We start from the raw sequence: 18,954 nt of genomic DNA on the forward strand, positions 1-18,954 counted from the left end.
TATAGGACCGAGGTCCAGCGGCGGCTATGAAGGAGTAAGTCTCACATTTGGTCGTTCCCGCTCAGGTTGGACATTTGGACCTTTTCCCACGATTTTTTACCGGACTTGATTTGAAAAATCGATGACAGAGAAAATTGTGTACTGGATTCCCACATCACTGCATGGAGAGGAGGACTAGAAGTGCTCACAAAGACAGAAACAGAAGAACAGAGAAGGCCTGGGCTGAAGCGGCACCGGGAGGAAGCATGGCGGAGGACCGGACCTCTGGCTTGTCGACCCAGCGGTCAACGGAGCAGTTGATGAAAGTTTTCCAGGAGGGCTTCGCCAAGCAGAAGCAGGACTACTTGGACCCGATTAAATAGGCAACTGCACAGCTGGATCTTAGATTGGATGCCCAAGATCGGGTGATCCAGAAAGTAGAGAAGGCGCTGCCTGACCAGGAGGAACATCAAACTGCGGTGGAGTTGGAGGTGGGGATGCTGAGAGGCCAGCAGAAAAGGCTCCTGGAGAAGGTAGAGGACCAAGAGAACAGGCCCCGCCAGCAGAACTTGAGAATCATTGGGCTCCCGGAGGAGTCCGCGGGAGCGGACGCTGGGGCATACATAGCGGGCATGCTCGAGAAGCTGCTGGGGATGGGGCATTCCACCGACCCTTGGAGGTAGACACGGCTCACAGAGCGCTCGTGAGGAAGCTGCGAGCGGGAGAGCCCCCGCGGGCAATAGTGATGAGATTCCACAGGTATTTGGATAAGGAGCCTATTTTACAGTGGGCCAAGTAGACATGGAGCAATAAATGGGACAACGGTATCCTGCAGATCTATAAGGACCTGAGTGCGGAGGTGGCCAGAAGAGCGTGGTTTAACCAAATAAGAAAAAGGTGAAGTTCAGGCTGTTGTATCAGGCCTGCGTCTGTGTCACATACGAGGAGCAACAATTTTATTTCGATTCGCCTGAGGAAACTTCAGTAACTACTATTGGGCGGCGAACATAGCCATGATCAGGAAGAGGGAGGTGGTGGTTTGGGGGGGGGGGGTCATCAGCTTGGGAGCATATGGAGGCAAGTTCATGTGAGACACCAACTTGGGGGTGTTAATAACGGCACCTCTGCCATTCCCACCGGCACGGTACTCCACCAGCCCCGTGGTGGTGGTGGTCCTGAGAGTCTGGGGGCAATGGAGGAAGCATGTGGGAGCGGAGGGAGCATCGGTCCCCGGGAAGGATGGACGGGGTTTTTCGGAGATGACAGGGATTGAGAGGATGGGGGATATGTTTATATCCTAGCTTGAGGGAGTTGGAGGGGAAATTTGGATTGGCGAGGAGAAATGAATTTAGGTACCTGCAGGTGCGGGACTTCCTCAAGCTTCCCGCTCCTACCATCAAGGGGGTTACAGGATAAAGTAGTTTCCAGAGTGTGGGTTGGAGAAGGGAAGGTCTCTGACATCTATAAGGAACTCGTGGAGTCAGACGATACGCAGACTGAGGAGCTGAAGCGCAAGTGGGAAGAGGAGTTAGGAGGAGAGATAGAGGATGGTCTCTGGGCAGATGTGTTGAGTAGAGTCAACACGTCCACAACATGCGCCAGGCTCAGCCTGATGCAGTTTAAGGTCGTTCACTGGGCTCACATGACAATGGCCCGGATGAGCAGGTTCTTTGGGGTAGAAGATAGCTGCGCAAGGTGTGCGGGAGGGCCAACGGACCATGTCCACATGTTTTGGACATGTCCAAAACTCAGGGGATTTTGGCTGGTGTTTGCAGATGTCACATCCATGGTGTTAAAAACAAGGGTGGCACAGAGTCCGGAGGTGGCGATTTTCGGGGTTTTGGAAGATCCGGATATCCAGGAGGAGAAAGAGACAGACATTCTGGCCTTTGCTTCCGTGGTAGCCCGGAGGCAGATATTATTAGCTTGGAGGGACTCAAAGCCCCCGACGTCGGAGACCTGGCTATCTAACATGGCTAGCTTTCTCTATTTGGAGAAAATCAAGTTCGCCTTGAGAGGCTCATTGTTAGGGTTCGCCCGGAGGCGCAACCGTTCGTCAACTTCTTTGCGGAAAATTAATCTTCAGCAGAAGAGGGGGGTGTTAGTTTAGCTTAGACTAGGGGTTTAATAAAGGTGGGACCTGTAAGGGAGGAAGCAGGCTTTTGCACTATGTTTAGAGACTCGTTGTAAAACCAAAAATACCTCAATAAAATGTTTATTAAAAAGATATGACTATAGATAAGTAATGACAAATGTGCAAATAATTCATTTATAATTCGCAATTAAGGGATTAAAAAGTTGGTCCAACTATGGCCAAAAAGGTAAAATAAAGGTAGTATTAGATTAAAGCAAGAGCCTTATAATGCTGTCAAACAATGATACACCTGAGGATTGGGAGGATTTAAAATTCAGGAAAAATGATCAAAAAGTAGATAAAGAAAGAAATAACAAATAAAATAATAATAATCTTTATTAGTGTCACAAGTACGTTTACATTAACACTACAATGAAGTTACTGTGAAAATCCCCTAGTCGGCACACTCCGGCGCCTGTTCAGGTACACGGAGGAAGAATTTAGAATGTCCAATTCACCTAACAAGCATGTCTTTCGGGACTGAGAGAACAATCTAAGTAAAGACATACAAAAAATATAAAAGCTTTCAGAGCTATTAAACAAAGAGATTAACAAGGCTAAGTATGAATCCCTTAGAGCAGGGGTGGGCAAACTACGGCCCGCCAAAGGTCTTTGTGCGGCCCACCAAGTCATTAAAAAAAAAAATTTTTTTTTTTTAAGGTTAATGGGGGGGGGGGGGGGGGGGGGGGGGGGGCTGTTGGGTTACTTACTGGTATAGGGTGGATACGTTGACTTGAGTAGGGTGATCATTGCTCGGCACAACATCGAGGGCCGAAGGGCCTGTTCTGTGCTATACTGTTCTATGTTCTGTGTTCTATATGAGGCGCCCAGAATCATAACCGGGTGAAGTAATTATTTTACTTAATATACTATGCGGCCCTATAAAATTGTGAATTTCTAAATGTGGCCCTTGCATGGAAAAGTTTGCCCACCCCTGCCTTAGAGGCAGAGACAGGAGTAATTAGGAAGAAAAATGTGTATCAGACTTCATAGTTGAATCATAGAATTACTGCAGTGCAGAAGGAAGCCATTCGGTCCATCGAGTCTGCACCTCCCTTTTGAATGAGCACTCTGCTCATGTCCACCGAGTCCTATCCCCATAACCTAACCTGCACATACCTGGAACTAAGGGGCAACTTATCATAGCCAATCCACAAAACCTGCACATTTGTGGACTGTGGGATGAAACCGGAGCACCCAGAGGCAACACACTCAGACACAGGGAGAACGTACAAATTCCACACAGACAGTGACCCAAGACTGGAATTGAACCCAGGTCCCAGGCTCTGTGAGGCAGCAGTACTAACCACTGTGTACCGTATCGCCCAAAGACGACAAAATGTTTCAAGAAAGGGCCAGGAACTAACAGTCTAATGAAAATGAGAAAGTGAAGGATATGAATAAAGTTGACAAATCATCTGGACAGAGATGGTGAATCCACTGGTTTTGACCTTCCAGAATTCCTCCAGATTCTGCAACAGTCCCTGTGGATTTGAAGATAGCAACTGTAACCCAGAAATTCAAGGAGAGAAAACGTAAACCGGACACTATAGGCCAGTTAGCCTGACATTAGCACGAAAAGAAAATGCCAGACTCTTACTATTAAGGATGTTATAACATTATACTTGAATGGACAGTATACAAGAGACAAAGAAATAAAAACAAGAGAATGCTGGAAAGATTCATAGGTCTGGCAGCATCTCTGGAGAGAGAAACTGAGTTACCATTTTAAGTCCAATGTGACTCTGCTTGTATTTAAAAAGAGAAATGATCTTTGACAAATCTGTTAGAGATTTGTTTTCAGGATATAACAAATAGAGGGGAAAAAGTGGAAACCAGTGGATGTGCTGTCTTCAGATTTTCAAAAAGCATTGGTGTCACTCACTAAATTATTACAGAAATTAGGGTTTATGGCATGGGTAATATATTAGCATGCATTAGAACATAGAACATAGAACAGTACAGCACAGAACAGGCCCTTCGGCCCTCGATGTTGTGCCGAGCAATGATCACCCTACTCAAACCCACGTATCCACCCTATACCCGTAACCCAACCCCCTTAACCTTACTTTTTAGGACACTACGGGCAATTTAGTATGGCCAATCTACCTAACCCGCACATCTTTGGACTGTGGGAGGAAACCGGAGCACCCGGAGGAAACCCACGCACACACGGGGAAGACGTGCAGACTCCGCACAGACAGTGACCCAGCCGGGAACTGAACCTGGGACCCTGGAGCTGTGAAGCATTTATGCTAACCACCATGCTACCGTGCTGCCCTTATTTAATACTAGCCGAAAGAAAAGAGTATTGGTGACCTTCCAAGTTGAAAGGCTCTAACTAGTGGGATATCACAAGGATCGGTGCTGCAGTCTCAGCTATTTATATATCAATGACTTAGATGAGGTGAGTGTGATGTCTCCAATATTGCTAACAATACAAAGTTAGGCATGAAACTAGGCTGTGAAGGGGACGCTAAGAGGCTGCAAAAAGGTTTAGATGAGTTGAGTGTGCATGCATGTGGCAGATGAAATACAATGTGGATAAATGTGAAATGGGGAGTGTGGGAAAGTTACATTGAGGTAGATAATCAGCCATGATCTAGTTCAGGAGTTCTCAACCTTTTTAAACCCATGGACCCCTTTTCCTCTTAATTTTTTTTTGTGGACCCCCATAGCCATTCCACAGAAAAAAATACCGTGGGTATTTAATATGCTGCTTCTGTCATTAAAGGTCCTCCGGGCTGTTCCTAGGGGACAATAGCCCGGGCAATCTTCAACAACAACTGTCATTAAAGCACAATAAACCCATTTGTCATCAACCGGTATGGATTTTTTTTTCTCAGAATACAGTACCACAAAAATAAACACAGCAAATGCACCTTTTTGGTTCTGAGCCCCTTCAGCCCTCAAGGTAAATTAGATTATAATCTCTCTTTGACCTTTGTCAGTGCGAGAGAGAGAGAGAGAGAGAAAGGTAAATATTCATCATGAAAATAAACATTTTTTTCTTCTACCTGATTCTCAGTAATAACAATTGTTCTGAAGTAGAATTGCTCTATGGACCACTAAAATATCACCGTGGACCCCCAATTCGGTATTTTTTTGGTGTGGACCCCCAGTAATGTTACATGGACCCCCAAGGTCCATGTGGACCCCGGTTGAGAACCACTGATCTAGTTGAATGGTGGAGCATGTTCGACAGGCTGAATGGCCTACTCCTGTTCCTATGAAGTTATAGTATTATAGAAAAGCAAAACATTTTTAATATGAGAAACAGAAAATGTTGACATTCAGAGGATCCAGGCGTCCTTGAGACCAATCACAGAAAGTTAACATACAAGTACAGCAAACTATTAGCAAATAAATGGTCTCCGTTGGCCATTTATTACAAAGGGTTTGAAGATAAGAATAAAAGTCTTCATGCAATTGTATAGGGTCTTGAGACCACACCTGGCATACACCTGGTGACTGCTTGGAGTCAGTGGACTGGCCCATATTCAGGAACTCACTGTGCTGTACTGTTCTAAATCTAAGTCTAAGATGGTAATACTTTCGTCCCCCAACCAGAAACCATGGTTTAATCAGGAGATTCACTCCTTACTGAAGGTCAGGTCTGAGACATTCAAGATACGTGATCCGGACCTATATACGAAATCCAAGTACAACCTCACCTCCGCAAAGCATCAGGGATGTCAAGAGACAATATCAGACTAAACTAGTCACAGACTAACGACACGGACTCTCATCGGTTGCCAAAAGGCTTAAACAACATAACAGGCTACAAAGCAAAGCAGAGCAGAATCTCCGGCAGTAGTACACTCCTCCCCCATGAACTCAAAGCAATCTATGCTCGGTTCAAGCAGGAACAAGTGGGTGCGTTTGCAGACATCTTCAACCTCTCTCGACTCCGTTCTGAAGTTCCCACTTGTTTCAAGGAGACCACCATCATACTGGTGCCAAAGAAGAACCAGGCAACATTCCTCAACAACTACCGTCCAGTGACCTTGACATCTATCATTATGAAATGCTTCAAGAGCTTGGATGAGACACATTAACTCCATACTCCCAGAATGCCTTGATCTATTGCAATTCTCATACCGCCACAGTGAACACAGTCCACAGTGGACGCCATCTCCCTGGCCCTACAATCAACCCTGGAGCATCTCAACAACCAGGAGTCTTTAGTCAGACTCCTATTCATTGACTACAGCTCCGCCTTCAAAACCATAATCCCAGCCAAACTCACATCAAAACTCCAAAACCAAGGACTTGACTCCTGCCTCTGCAACTGGATCCTCGGCTTCCTGGCGCATAGACCACAATCAGCAAGGACAAACAACAACACCTCCTCCACAATAGCCCTCAGTACTGGGGCCCCGCAAGGCTTTGTACTTGGATCCCTATACACACAGGACTGTGTGCCAAAATTTGGCTCCAAGTCCACGTACAAGTTAGAGTACAGGATGGACATAGAGAACTTAAATGACGTGGTGCAACGCCAACAATCTCTCCCTCAACGTCAGTAAAACTAAAGAGATGGTCATTGACTTCAGGAAGCAAAGTATCGTACACACCCCTGTTTGCATCAATGGCGCAGAGGTGGAGATGATTGACAGCTTCAAATTCCTAGGTGTGTACATCAACAATCTGTCCTAGTGCACCCCCGTCAACGCTACAATCAAGAAAACACAACAGCACCTATTCTTCCTCACGAAACTAAGGAAATTCGGCACATCCACATTGACTATTACCAACTTTTACAGTTAGAAAGCATCCTATCTGGCTACATCACTGCCTGGTATGGCAACTGCTCAGCCCAAGACTGTAAAATAACTACAGAGGGTCATGCACACAGCCCAGACCATCATGTGAACCTGTCTCCCATCCATTTACTCTATCTACACCTCCCGCTGCCTTGGGAAAGCAGGCAGCATAATCAAAGATCCCTTCCACTCGGGTTATTCTCTCTTCCAACATCTTTATCGGGCAGGAGATATAAACGTCTGAGAACACGCACTAACATGTTCAAAAGCAGCTTCTTCCCCACTGTTACCAGACTCCTGATTGATCCTCTTATGGAATGAACTGATCTCTTCACACATCTTCTCTACTGAGTAGTACTATACTCCGTATGCTCATCTGATGCCTGTGCCTATGTATTTATATTGTGTATTTATCGTATGTTCTGTGTTTTTTATGTATGGAACGATCTAGCTGGACTGTATGCAGAACAATCCTTATCACTGTATCTTGGTACATGTGACAATAAATCAAATTCAAATTCTGTGATCAGCTCTGGACTCCTTAACCAAGGAAAGATATAATTGCCTTGAGGGAGTGCAAATTCACCAGATCGATTCCTGAGATGAAGGGCATGTCCTACAGTTCTGACATCCAAAATCCAGCATCATAGGGATATTGACCCTGCCAGCTACTGGATTTTCTTGATTTTGGGTTATCCACTAGTGGATCAGGCAGTTTTCTGTCCAAAGAATAGGGAGAGCCAGAGGAATTATGTCTTAAAGTGCTGCAATGGACTCAGGTCTGAGCTTCTGAACAGGAACAGCACACAGCCCAATAATAAGAGGATACTGGACTTAAGTGCTTGTTTGATCAGCAGTTACATATCTGAACTTATGACATACACGTTGTAAAATTTCAGGGCCCATGGGACATCCTGAATTCTCCAATTGTCTGCAATTATAATGGCCATGGGAGTCTACGGATATCTTTTTTTTTTAAAGGTTGCGCATGGAAATATGTGGGGGGGGGGGGGGGTGGTGTGTGTGTGTGGAGACGGAAAGAGGGAGAATCACTTCTGGGAGCCGTATCCAGGTCTCGCGGTAGAAAGATTTCCGGTTTTCAGACAGGTATCATACATGCACAAGGAGGGACTGAGTAGACTCCACCTCCGATCCAAAATGCATTTCAACAAAACTTGCAGTCATAATTCAGAAATCTGGATTGTGTCTTCTACTTCAAGTGAAGCCGAGGATTTTGCTTGGGACCAACAAGAGAGAGATGAATGACCAGTAAATATGCTTTCATGTTGCTGATGTTTACATTTTGGACAGGAAATGGGAAACTACTCTTCTTCAAAAAAATTGCACTAGATCTATTCCATCAACCCAGAAAGGGAGGGGGGGGGGGGGGGGGTAGCTTTGGTTTAAGGAAAGATGGTACCTCCATCAATGCAGCACTTGAAGTATCAGCATTGATTAAGTGTTCACGCTCTGGAGTGGACTCACGGGCCGGGATTCTCTGAATACGCGGTTAAGTGTTGAGGCTGGTGTGAACACCGGAGTGTTTCACACCGGCGTCAACAGGCCTCTTGGCCCAGCGATTCTGTTGCCCAGAGGGCCAGCACGGCGCTGGAGTACTCCACACTGCTCCAGCTGTGATATGCAGCACTGCACTGCTCGCCGTGGATCCGCGCATGCGCAGGGCCGCCGCTTGCGTGCCGGAGCCGCGCAACATGGCGGGGCCTCACAACGGGCCGGCGCAGAAGGTGGTAGGAACCCCCGCCCCTGGATCGCGAGCGCCCGCCAATCGGTGGCTCCCGATCGCGGGCCTGGCCGATGTGGAGGCCCCACCCCGGAGACTGATCCCACCCACCCCCCTCCACCAGGACGGCCACCGCAGCCACGACGCCGAGCTCCTGCCGGGTATACCACACCGGCGGGGACTCGGCCGGTTGACCGCGGAGAATCGCCGCTGCGGCCTCTTTCAGCGGCCCCGAGTGGCGTCACGTCGACTGCGTGACTGCCGCCGATTCTCCGGTTGCCGGAGAATCGCACCCCGGCGTCGAAGGCCGCCTTGCCGTCAACTCCGACACTCTCAGCGGATCTGGCATCATCTGTGGAGAGAGAAGGGAGCTAACGTTTCAAGTCTGAGCTTTGACAAAGAGTCATCCAAGCTTGAAATGTTAACTCCCTCTCTCTCCACAGATGCTGTCAGTCCTGCTGAAATTGTCCAGTATTTTCTGTTTTTGTTTCACATTCCGGCATCTGCAGTAATTTGCTTTTACATAGTTACAGATTTCGTTGCAACATAAAACAAAGGTTAGATAAGCTTTGATGATTTGCAAATGGAATCAGAAAATGACAAGCTATGAAAACATAAAAATTTACAAAAGAAAGTAATTTGTGTTTTTTACTTAAAGATATAAAACTAACCTGAATCCTCTCCATCTGTTTTATAGTGAGCAGACTGAAAGACATGTGCTGGTACATCCTCCGTATTAACCGGCATACCATAGGGATTAGCATAAAACAACAGCAGGGGTTGGAAGTGACCTCGAACACACTTCGATAGCACATCTTTCCACTTTGATCCAACCTATCAGGTGAACATTTAAAAAAAATTTAACAGCTATACAATCAGGTGAATTAAATGATATATGGTAGATATCGTTATAATAGTCTTCAGGGGAAGAGCAAATGAACAATAAATTTACAATTAATGCATAATTTTCTTTCATCCTATCTTTGTATTTTTTGTTACTCATTTTCTTCCTTCCTGAATTTTGTACAATCTTTAGCACACTTTTCCACTGGATTTTCTGTGCACTTTGATCTTATAGCATTGATGTGCAGCAGTGAAAAAAATAATATTTCTGCATAGAGTTAAGCAACTGAAAACATTTAGTTTTGAATATAAAAATATGATATTTAAAACTGGGGAAAAGTACATATTCAAGAATGGCTTATGTCACTTCATCTTAAAAAATAGTTTTACATTTTTAAAATTTAATTTTGAAGATATTTAGTTTAACAACCCACAAAGGGCAACCTGTGCCAACAAACACATAATTGGTGGTCAGGACCCCTCATTAACACAAACTCCACTGTGTTGGATACTGATAATTGTTTTGGTGCAGGAAGGGAAAAAGGAACGACAACAATGCAGTACCATGTTCACAAGATACACCAATTGAAGGAGGACGATACTATACTTTGGTTTATTCACAAATAAAGTTTATTTTAAACGCAATTTGTTTCCTTTCAGTGGTTTATAAAAAGCACAATGTGCTTTTTTTTTTAATTAGTCACAGCTATGGCAAAAAATATTGATTTGAAACGTGTAAATGTAATTAACTAAACCAAGAAACATCCAGTGGCATTGGTCAGAGAGGAATATCAAAACATTAAAATTTGAAATAGTTTGCCAATCAATTGTAGTTTTTTGCCCAAAGGTTAGCAGCTAACTTTAGATGACAAACCAGCAAATAACCTGCATGTACTGAATGAGCCCTTTTAGCAGCATTGCTAAAAAGTCATTCTTGTCTATTAGTGTCGCAAGTTGCTGGGCAAGTTTATCACATGCTGAGACAGCCAAAGATCATATAAATGTCTTAGAAGCAGTGTATGACTCTTAATTATACATTTTAGTCATTGATTTAAATAGTTCTGGCTTGCACACGGACACTTACAGAGAAACTCTATTCATGGTGGCATATAAGAAAAGAAAGAAGCACCTGCTTTCATATCAAATTTTATATACCAGTTTTACTCAAGAAAAACAGGCATTGAAATATTGAATTTCTAAGCCATTTACAACACCTTAAAACTGGAGTTAAACTGCTATCTGGGAAAGGTCTGAACCCGAATATGCATTAGTGAATCAGCATGAGCAACCTGCATCAGCTCTTATTCACCACTGAGGAAACTATGCTTTGTAACAAGAAGGATTTTTTGATACCCAATGCTATTCTACATTCTGCAATTAATGAGAGCGTAGCAATCGAGGTTTCACTGAATTTTTCTCAAATGCTCCTGTGGCCAAGGAGCACCAAAGAAAAAAATGCAAGACCTCAAGAGAACAGTTTTTAACTCCTCAGTGTCTAAATATAATGTCCCAAAAACACTTTACAACTTAGCTTATTTTCTCCATGATGGGTGTCAAGAATGTAAGGCTCTGACCGGATTTTCTGGAACTTTAAAGGGTGTCCTGTTCAGCAGTGGAATTAAACTCACTCTATTGACACTGAGGACCCTCCCCTCACAAGCATCAGGCCACCTCCCATCACAGAGGTATCCACCACCTCTCACTAACCAATCACAAAAATGAGGGCCCCCCTCCATTTTAAAAAGTTCTTCCAGAACTCCCCATTAGATTAATCAGTAACCATATTATATTTATAACCCCAAGTTACGCCTCCCCAGCAAGTTGAAAAATCTTCCCGTCTACCCTATCGCACCTAATCTTAAAGTACCCACTTCTTATTCTTTAGCCTAGCCAATCCACCTACTCTGTACAGCTTTAGGTTGTGGGGGTGAGATCCATGCAGACATGAACAGCGACCCGGGGCCAGGATCGAACCCGGGTCCTTAGCGCCATGAGGTAGCAGTGCTAACCACCGCACCACCATACTGCCCTTAAAATCCCAATCTTAAAGCCATAAAGTTTTGATGCAGTCTTGATGGGCCAACTATTTTTTTTCCTGCCTATCCATCTCATATGTTTTATCATTCACCTCCTCAACCTTCTCTTCACTACAGAAAAACATAGCAGTATGTTCAATCTTTGTTGATAAAAATAATTTTATTCCCATAATCCTGAAAATTTTTTATTCCATTGCCTCCAGTGCCTTTAAATACTTTTAAAAATTCTATGAAGAACAGAACTGTACACAGTATACATTTTACATGCCATCATATTTACAAGGTATTGATTTAAAGCTCACCTCTTTAACAGTAGCATCATCAAAGAAAATCCATTTTGAGCTTTTAGTATGAAAGGCAAAGGTGCAATAGTGTTTGCTGGAATAGCAAACCATTCCAACAAGGTCCAACTCACTTCTTTTAGCCCCTTCATCAGTTGCTTGGAAGAAAAGCTTAAAAAAGGCATTGCACATTAAACTTTGTCTTTGCACATAACATGCAACTACAAATCACAATTTAATTGACAAGCTTTCATGCCTGGTTTTCCCCTAAAAGAATACTACTGTGCTGCAGGACTTTTAATATAAAATAACCTCCTCTTCTAACCACAAATGATGTATATTGGGAATAAATCAAATACATCTCACCAATGAGAGATTTATTTTTTAAACCTTAAGTTTCGACTCAGGGCTGTGTTCAGCTCAGTGCCAAGCTATTATTTTCTTCCAACAATGTAATATCCTTCTTACCGGCAGCCCTTCACATAGAATTCCTACAGTACATAAAGAGGCCATCTGGCCCATAGAGTCTGGACCGAGCCTCTGTAAGAGCACCCTAAACCTAGGCCCACCCCCTGCCCTATCCCCGTAACTCCCTCTAATGTTTTGACACTCAGGAACAATTTAGCATGGCTAATCCGCCTAACTTGCACATTTTTGGACTGTGGGAGGAAACCAGAGCACCTGGAGGACAACCCATGCAGACATGGGAAAATGTGCAAACTCCATCGTTACATCTTTGACCTTATTGCCTTAGGATTAGTCCAAATATTCCTTCAAGCAGGAAAACTTAACACAATAATTTTTATTATAATGTAAACTGAGCCTGTCTACAGTTTCACCATCCTACTAAATTGAGACAAACAGAAAATGCAGTGGGTTTAATCACACGCTCAACTGAAAACATTTAATCATGATAAGACTACTCAATTAAGAAATATAAAGCACCCTCACCCCTTCAACCCAGTTTATGATTCGCTACACTTGCAACTAAAATGAAAACAATTTGCATTAAAGTTAGGCTGTTGCCAGTTGAAAGCAGATCCGGCAATTTTTTACTGGCACTGGAAAGGAAATCTTTCTAGCATCCTTATGATGCATGTCAATGATTTTTTGTGGGGTGGGACTAGAGATTTCGAAGCTATTGTAATCTCTGGTTTGAGGAAAGAATTCAGGGTTGGAAGTCAGGCTTCCGGTGCATTTAAATATATTGGACTGGAAATCGGACAGACTAAGTTAGGGGCAACTTTACTTCAGCAATCTTATTTGGAAAGCATCAGCCCAATAGCAATTAGTCGTGGCCGGTTTTCACAAAAAGATGCAATGGTTTCAAAGATGGAAAAAGAGCAACTGCGAAGTTTAATTGGGCAACTGAACTGGTTAGGTAGACAGACTAGACCGGACGTGAGTTCTGCTGTCTTAAGAGTTGAGTACAACAATGAATGATCCCAAAGTGGAAGACATAATAAGAACAAATAAAGCATTAGTCAAACTAAAAATGCAGGAGTGTGTTTTGAGATTCCTGGTTTTAGGTGACCGTAGGCACTTGAAACTCATAGCTTATAGTGATGCATCCTATGCAAATTTATGTGTTGAGGTTTCAAGCGCAGGAGGTTTTATAATTTTCCTTTTGGTGAACAATGGTAAATGTTGCCTTCTTGTGTGGGAAACAAAGAAAATAAAGAGTGGTCAAAAGCACTTTGGCTGCTGAGACGTTAAGCTTTGTAGAGGCGGTGGATATGGCCTTTTATATATCTCAGATAATGACAGAAATTTTGGAATTAGGGGATTTTGGCAATATACCTTTTGAATGTCACATTGACAATAAATCCCTGTGGGAAAATGTGCACACTACAAAAGGTATCAGTGAAAAAAGGTTAAGGATAGACATCGCGAGTTTGAAGCAAATGTTGCACAGAGGGGAAAAAGAAAAAGTTAAATGGGTCAACAGTAGCTATCAATTGTCAGACTGTTTTACAAAAAGAGGGGCTAGTTCACAGAAAGCTTTGGATATTGTTAATGAAGGACGCCTGTTTCTGTGACTTTTTTTCCCCCAAAACAAAATGAAAAAAGAGAAGGGGGGAAATTTCTTTTGCATTTTTGAGTTTCTTATAATTTTGTTTTCGCCTAATTACTTTTTTTTCTCCAAGGAAGGGGAGACTGTTAAGTAATGGGTTAAGAAACATCCCAACTAGTTGTCTCATTTATGTTAAGTATCCAATAATTGACACTGATATGTAAAGAGGCTTCAGGTGGCATTTGTGTCAGGTGATGTGAAGATAGAATTTTGTGCAGAGATTGTTAAAGTGAAATAAAGGTGTTTGTGAAAGAGGGACATCCGGTGGCATTCACGAACGGAGCGGGCGCAGCAAAGAGGCTCCACAAAAGTGGAGGTTTTGTGCAGGTCCACAAAATCGCGTTTTTTTTTCAGGCGGTTTCCCACAAAATCGGCCCTGCCTCCCTCGCCCTGCCCAGGTGCCAAAGCTCCGTTCCACGGATCTGAAGAGAAAAAAAAGAGGAGACTGGTCCCAGTGTGCTGCACGTGGAGGCGTGGGGATCACAACAAACAGCCTGAAAGTTGGAACACGGAGAGGATAAGACAAAAAAAAAATAATTTTTAAAAATTCAACTTTTTGTCTTTCCTGAAAATTAAAAAAACTTTTAAAAAAAAAACACTTTTAAAAAAAAAAACAATTTCGTTTTTATAAAAAAGGAAAAAAACCCTTGTGAAGGGGTGGAAGGGTTCAGGACAATGAAGGAGTGGGCTAGGATGTCAGAGGGAGTGGTCCCTGTGGAATGTGGTGTTTAGTGATGCTGGAGTTGGCAAACATGGCAGAGGCTGGTTGGGTGAAAAGTGTGGACATGAGGGACCTGGTCATGTTTCTGGAGGGAGGGGAAGGGGTGAAGGTAGAGGTACAGGAATGGGTTGGACACGGCAGAGTGCCCCGTCAACCACAGTAGAGGGGCAAACCTTGGTTGAGAAAATAATTTTCAGTCAGTTTGCAGTAAATGTTTCACTCAAATTATATGCATCTCATATTGTAGACCTAGGATAAACTGGTCTAAAAGCAACTATTTTGAAAACTCTTTACAAGTTTGGACATGGTTCTCTTGTATATTTACGCACTAAACAATAGTTAATAGCTCGAAATAAGACAAAGTAAAAGACAAGTCTCTTCTAACTTACTCCAGGGAGAGAGAGATGTGGCACCAAATATCGAATCACCTCCAATGTGAGATCTGAATTCTCAGAATCCCATACTAAACCAATGGTGACTATCTCCGGACAATTCATTAGCACACGTCTGATCTTTATCTTCTGTCCACAATTACTCTAAATAATGAAAAAATTATTAAAATGGGACAATTTCAAAAATAACAGCAATGAACGTTCAAAATGTTTTCATAGTTGTTGTATCGGAGGTACATGTCAACATGTTCAATTTGTCTGTCAGCGAACACAAAAGTATTTCTGAATATGTTTAAAACCATTTAAATCTTGGGGAATGCAGCAGGGAAGGAACAGCCTTTGGGATCGTGATTTGCTGTTGCAAACATTACCAGCAGTACAAGCTAAATTAAACTGTTTAGAAAATCTTCCTTCAACTGAAATAGAGCTACGTCTGAATAAATAGTCACAAAAATGAACTTAAATTTCTGTAAAATGTGGAGTAAGGTTCAAGATTCAAACCTTTCTCAGTCAAACCTTGCTACTATTTCTTATAATTTCATATCTCCAATGACATGCACAAATAGGAATGGTAAGCACTGTGTCCTGTTCATTTTGTTGCATCATAATTTCACTATGTCCATTTGGATAGACGAATGCTGTATACCATTCCTCTGTTCTTTTGCATTGTCTCTTAAGGAATATGACCTTTCACCAAATCCATGATGATGTCAACTTTTCTACGGATAAGCACCAAGGATTCCAGATCAAATATAGAAATCAAACATCAATTTCTGGTGACGGCGAGTGCTGAGCAGTCGCACATCCTCTGGTTCTCATCCAGAATACAATAAAATAGGCACTTTTGGACGAATTTAGCTCGAAAATGCAAACTTATTTTACCCACAAGCAAGAAAGGAAGAGGAAAGGTGCGGTACGCCAGCCAATGAGAGCTCAAGAGGCCGCAGAGAAGGTAGAAGCAGAGGAAAAGGTCAAGAGCAGTGAGTAAGTCGGTGGACCCATGAGGCGAGTAGATATCCAGGTGGTGGTCAAGGTGGCGATGACGGAGGCGTTGGTCACCATGCACACACCGATCAGCGGAATGGACAAGAAACTGAAAGCTCAGGGGAAGGTGATCCTGGAGCTTGAGCAGACGTCGACAGACCAGAGCGACAGGATTGTTGCTCTGGAGGCTGAAATAAAAAGGTTGATGGTGAACCAGGGGAACCTGAAGGGGAAGGTCGAGGATCAGGAGAATTGGTCTCGACACCAGAATATCCGGATCGTGAGCCTGCTAGAGGGGATAGCGTGCAGGGACCCGACAGATTATGTAGCCCAGATCATAGAATTTACAGTGCAGGAGGCCATTCGGCCCATCGAGTCTGCACCGGCTCTTGGAAAGAGCACCCTACCCAAGGTCAACACCTCCACCCTATCCCCATAACCCAATAACCCCACCCAACACTAAGGGTAATTTTGGACACTAAGGGCAATTTATCACGGCCAATCCACTTAACCTGCACATCTTTGGACTGTGGGAGGAAACCTGAGCACCCGGAGGAAACCCACGCACGCATGGGGAGGATGTGCAGACTCCGCACAGACAGTGACCCAAGCCGGAATCGAACCTGGGACCCTGGAGCTGTGAAGCGATTGTGCTGTCCACAATGCTACCGTGCTGGGCATCTTATCTGGGAGGGACAACCTTCCCAAGCTGCCGGAGATCAACAGGATACACAGGTCACTCCGACCGAAGCCTAAGGCCAGGGAGCAGTCAAGGGCGATAATCGTCAAATTACATCGGTACCAGGATCAGAAGAGGATCCTGCGGTGGGCAAGGCAGACAAAGGTGAGCAGCTGGGAAGGACATAGACTACGAGTGTACCAGGATTTTGGGGCGGACCTGGCAAAGCACAGGGCAAAGTAAAACCATGCAATATGTCCCTGAACAACAGTGGAGTAAAATTTGAAATGCTATTCCCAGCCAGGCTCTGGGTTACATTGAAAAACAAGGAACCTTATTTTAACACCCCGGCAGAGCAGATGAATTTGTGCGGATGAATGGCCTGGACAAGGGGCAGACAGGGCAGCATTGAGAACAAGGCAGAGAAAGAAAGGAGAAAGTATAGTGATGGACTTGAACAAAGTTTGCGCGGGACAGTACTGCCGCGCTTTGAGCAAAAAACACCAGATCACAGGAAAGGGCAAGGGCAGCTAAGCGCAGGAGAGGGTGAAGAGGAGAGAGAGGAACAACTATTGATTGGGAATAGGAAAGGGGTAAGATCAGCCCAGGGAGGGGGAGCCTGCACTCTCGCGGGGAAAACTAGCACGAGGAAGCATGAAAGAAAAGGGGGCTGCAAGGGGGAGCGTCTGGCAAGGAAGAGAGGGGGGAGTGCACGAATGGAACACAATGGTAAAGAAGGGAAGGGTTCTAGATTGGCTTCAGTAGGTACGGCTCAGGTTGAGGGAACAAGATGGCACCGTAAGCAGCTACTTTGGAGGAACCCTAAACAAAAAGAAACCCCGGAGTGCAGGGGCACACCCATGTGGTGCCTCCTTGGACAAAGGGAAATCCCGGAGTGCAGGAGCCTGGCTTCATGGCGAGAACGACAACCACGGCCATTTTGGACGGCCCCCTAATAAAGGGAAACTCCGAAGTGATGGGGCACGTCCACCAGGTAAGCAAGGTTGATCCCGCAGGGAGGCGAGGACAAAAGCCCCCCTACCAGGATTATCACCTGGAACGTCAGGGGACTTAATGGCCCAGTGAAAAGATCCAGAGTCTTCACCCATTTGAGAAGTTTGAAAGGCAACAGTCTTGCTCCAAGAGTCGCATCTGAGAGAGAGAGCGAGAAAGAGAGAATGTGAGTGGGACTTTAACTGCGTACATGACCAATTGATGGACCGGTCAAACCCCAGATCGGGGGAAAAAGGTAAGCATGGCTAGGGAACTGGGAAAGTTCATGGAGAAGATGGGGCAACAGAACCATGGTGATTCCTGCACCCAGGTGAGAACAAATTCTCGTTCTTCTCACCAGTACACAAGTTACATCCCGTATTGACTTCTTTGAATTGGGGAAATTGGTGCTTCCAGAAAGGAGGTCACCAGACGATACTCCGAGGCCCCAACCGTAGAGTTTCTGGCAGAGAGGAAAAACCTGCAAATGGACTTTAACCTGCTATCCACCAGGAAGGCAGTGCACCAGCTCTGTCAGACACAGGGGACCTTTCATGAACATGGAGAAAAGGCGAGCTGCCTGCTGAGAAGCAGGCAGCCACAAGAGAAATAGCCCAGGTAAAGGACAGCAGAGGCAGATTGGTAGTCGAACAAAAATAGGTCAACCAAGCATTTGAGGCCTTCTACCGGGGACTGTACACCTCTGAGTCCCCCGACAGGGACACTGGGAAGAAACAGTTTCACAATGCACTGGACTTGCCAGTTGTGGGGGACGATAGACGGAGGGATTTGGAAGCATCAGCAGGACTAGCTGAGATCATGGAGAGTATCAACTCCATGCAGGTAGAGAAGACGCCGGTACCAGAGGGTTCCCAGCGGACATGTACAAAATATTTGCACCAGCTCTTGCCCTGCACCTATGGGAGATGTTCGCAGACTCACTAGCAAGGGGCACTCTGCCTCCAACGCTAACACAGGCCATCATATTGCTGATACCCAAAAAAGACAAAAACCCGACGGAATGCGTATCATAGACCCATTTCGCTGCTGAACACAGGTGCAAAAATATTCGTGAAAGTCCTGGCCAAGAGATGGTAGAACTCCGAACTCCACACCAGAGGTGGTCGCAGAGAACTAGATGGGCTTTGTCAAGGGTAGACAGCTAATCGCAAATATCAAACGGCTGCTGAATGTGATACTGACCCCAACTGTGCAGAGAAAACCCAAAGGTGATTGTCTCTCTGGTCGCAGAAAAGGCCTTCGGCAGAGACGCATGGAAGTACATCATTGAGGTACTGGAGCGGTTTGGGCTGGGGGTGGGGTTCACCTAG

General features: G+C 44.6%; 1 protein-coding gene across 3 annotated transcripts in view; it reads right to left on the bottom strand.

The window, feature by feature from the left end:
• usp53b (ubiquitin specific peptidase 53b) overlaps nt 1–18,954 on the bottom strand; it is a 177,477-nt gene that overhangs the window by 83,599 nt on the left and 74,924 nt on the right. For all 3 annotated transcript variants that reach the window (XM_038791849.1, XM_038791848.1, XM_038791847.1), the window contains 3 exons: nt 14,965–15,111; nt 11,802–11,951; nt 9,292–9,454 (listed from right to left, as the gene is read on the bottom strand). In XM_038791849.1, coding sequence (XP_038647777.1) covers nt 9,292–9,454; nt 11,802–11,951; nt 14,965–15,111 — 460 coding nt within the window. The remainder of the gene's footprint in view (nt 1–9,291; nt 9,455–11,801; nt 11,952–14,964; nt 15,112–18,954) is intronic.

Source organism: Scyliorhinus canicula, chromosome 3 (genome assembly GCF_902713615.1).
Source record: "Scyliorhinus canicula chromosome 3, sScyCan1.1, whole genome shotgun sequence".
In the NCBI taxonomy this organism is placed as follows: domain Eukaryota; kingdom Metazoa; phylum Chordata; class Chondrichthyes; order Carcharhiniformes; family Scyliorhinidae; genus Scyliorhinus; species Scyliorhinus canicula.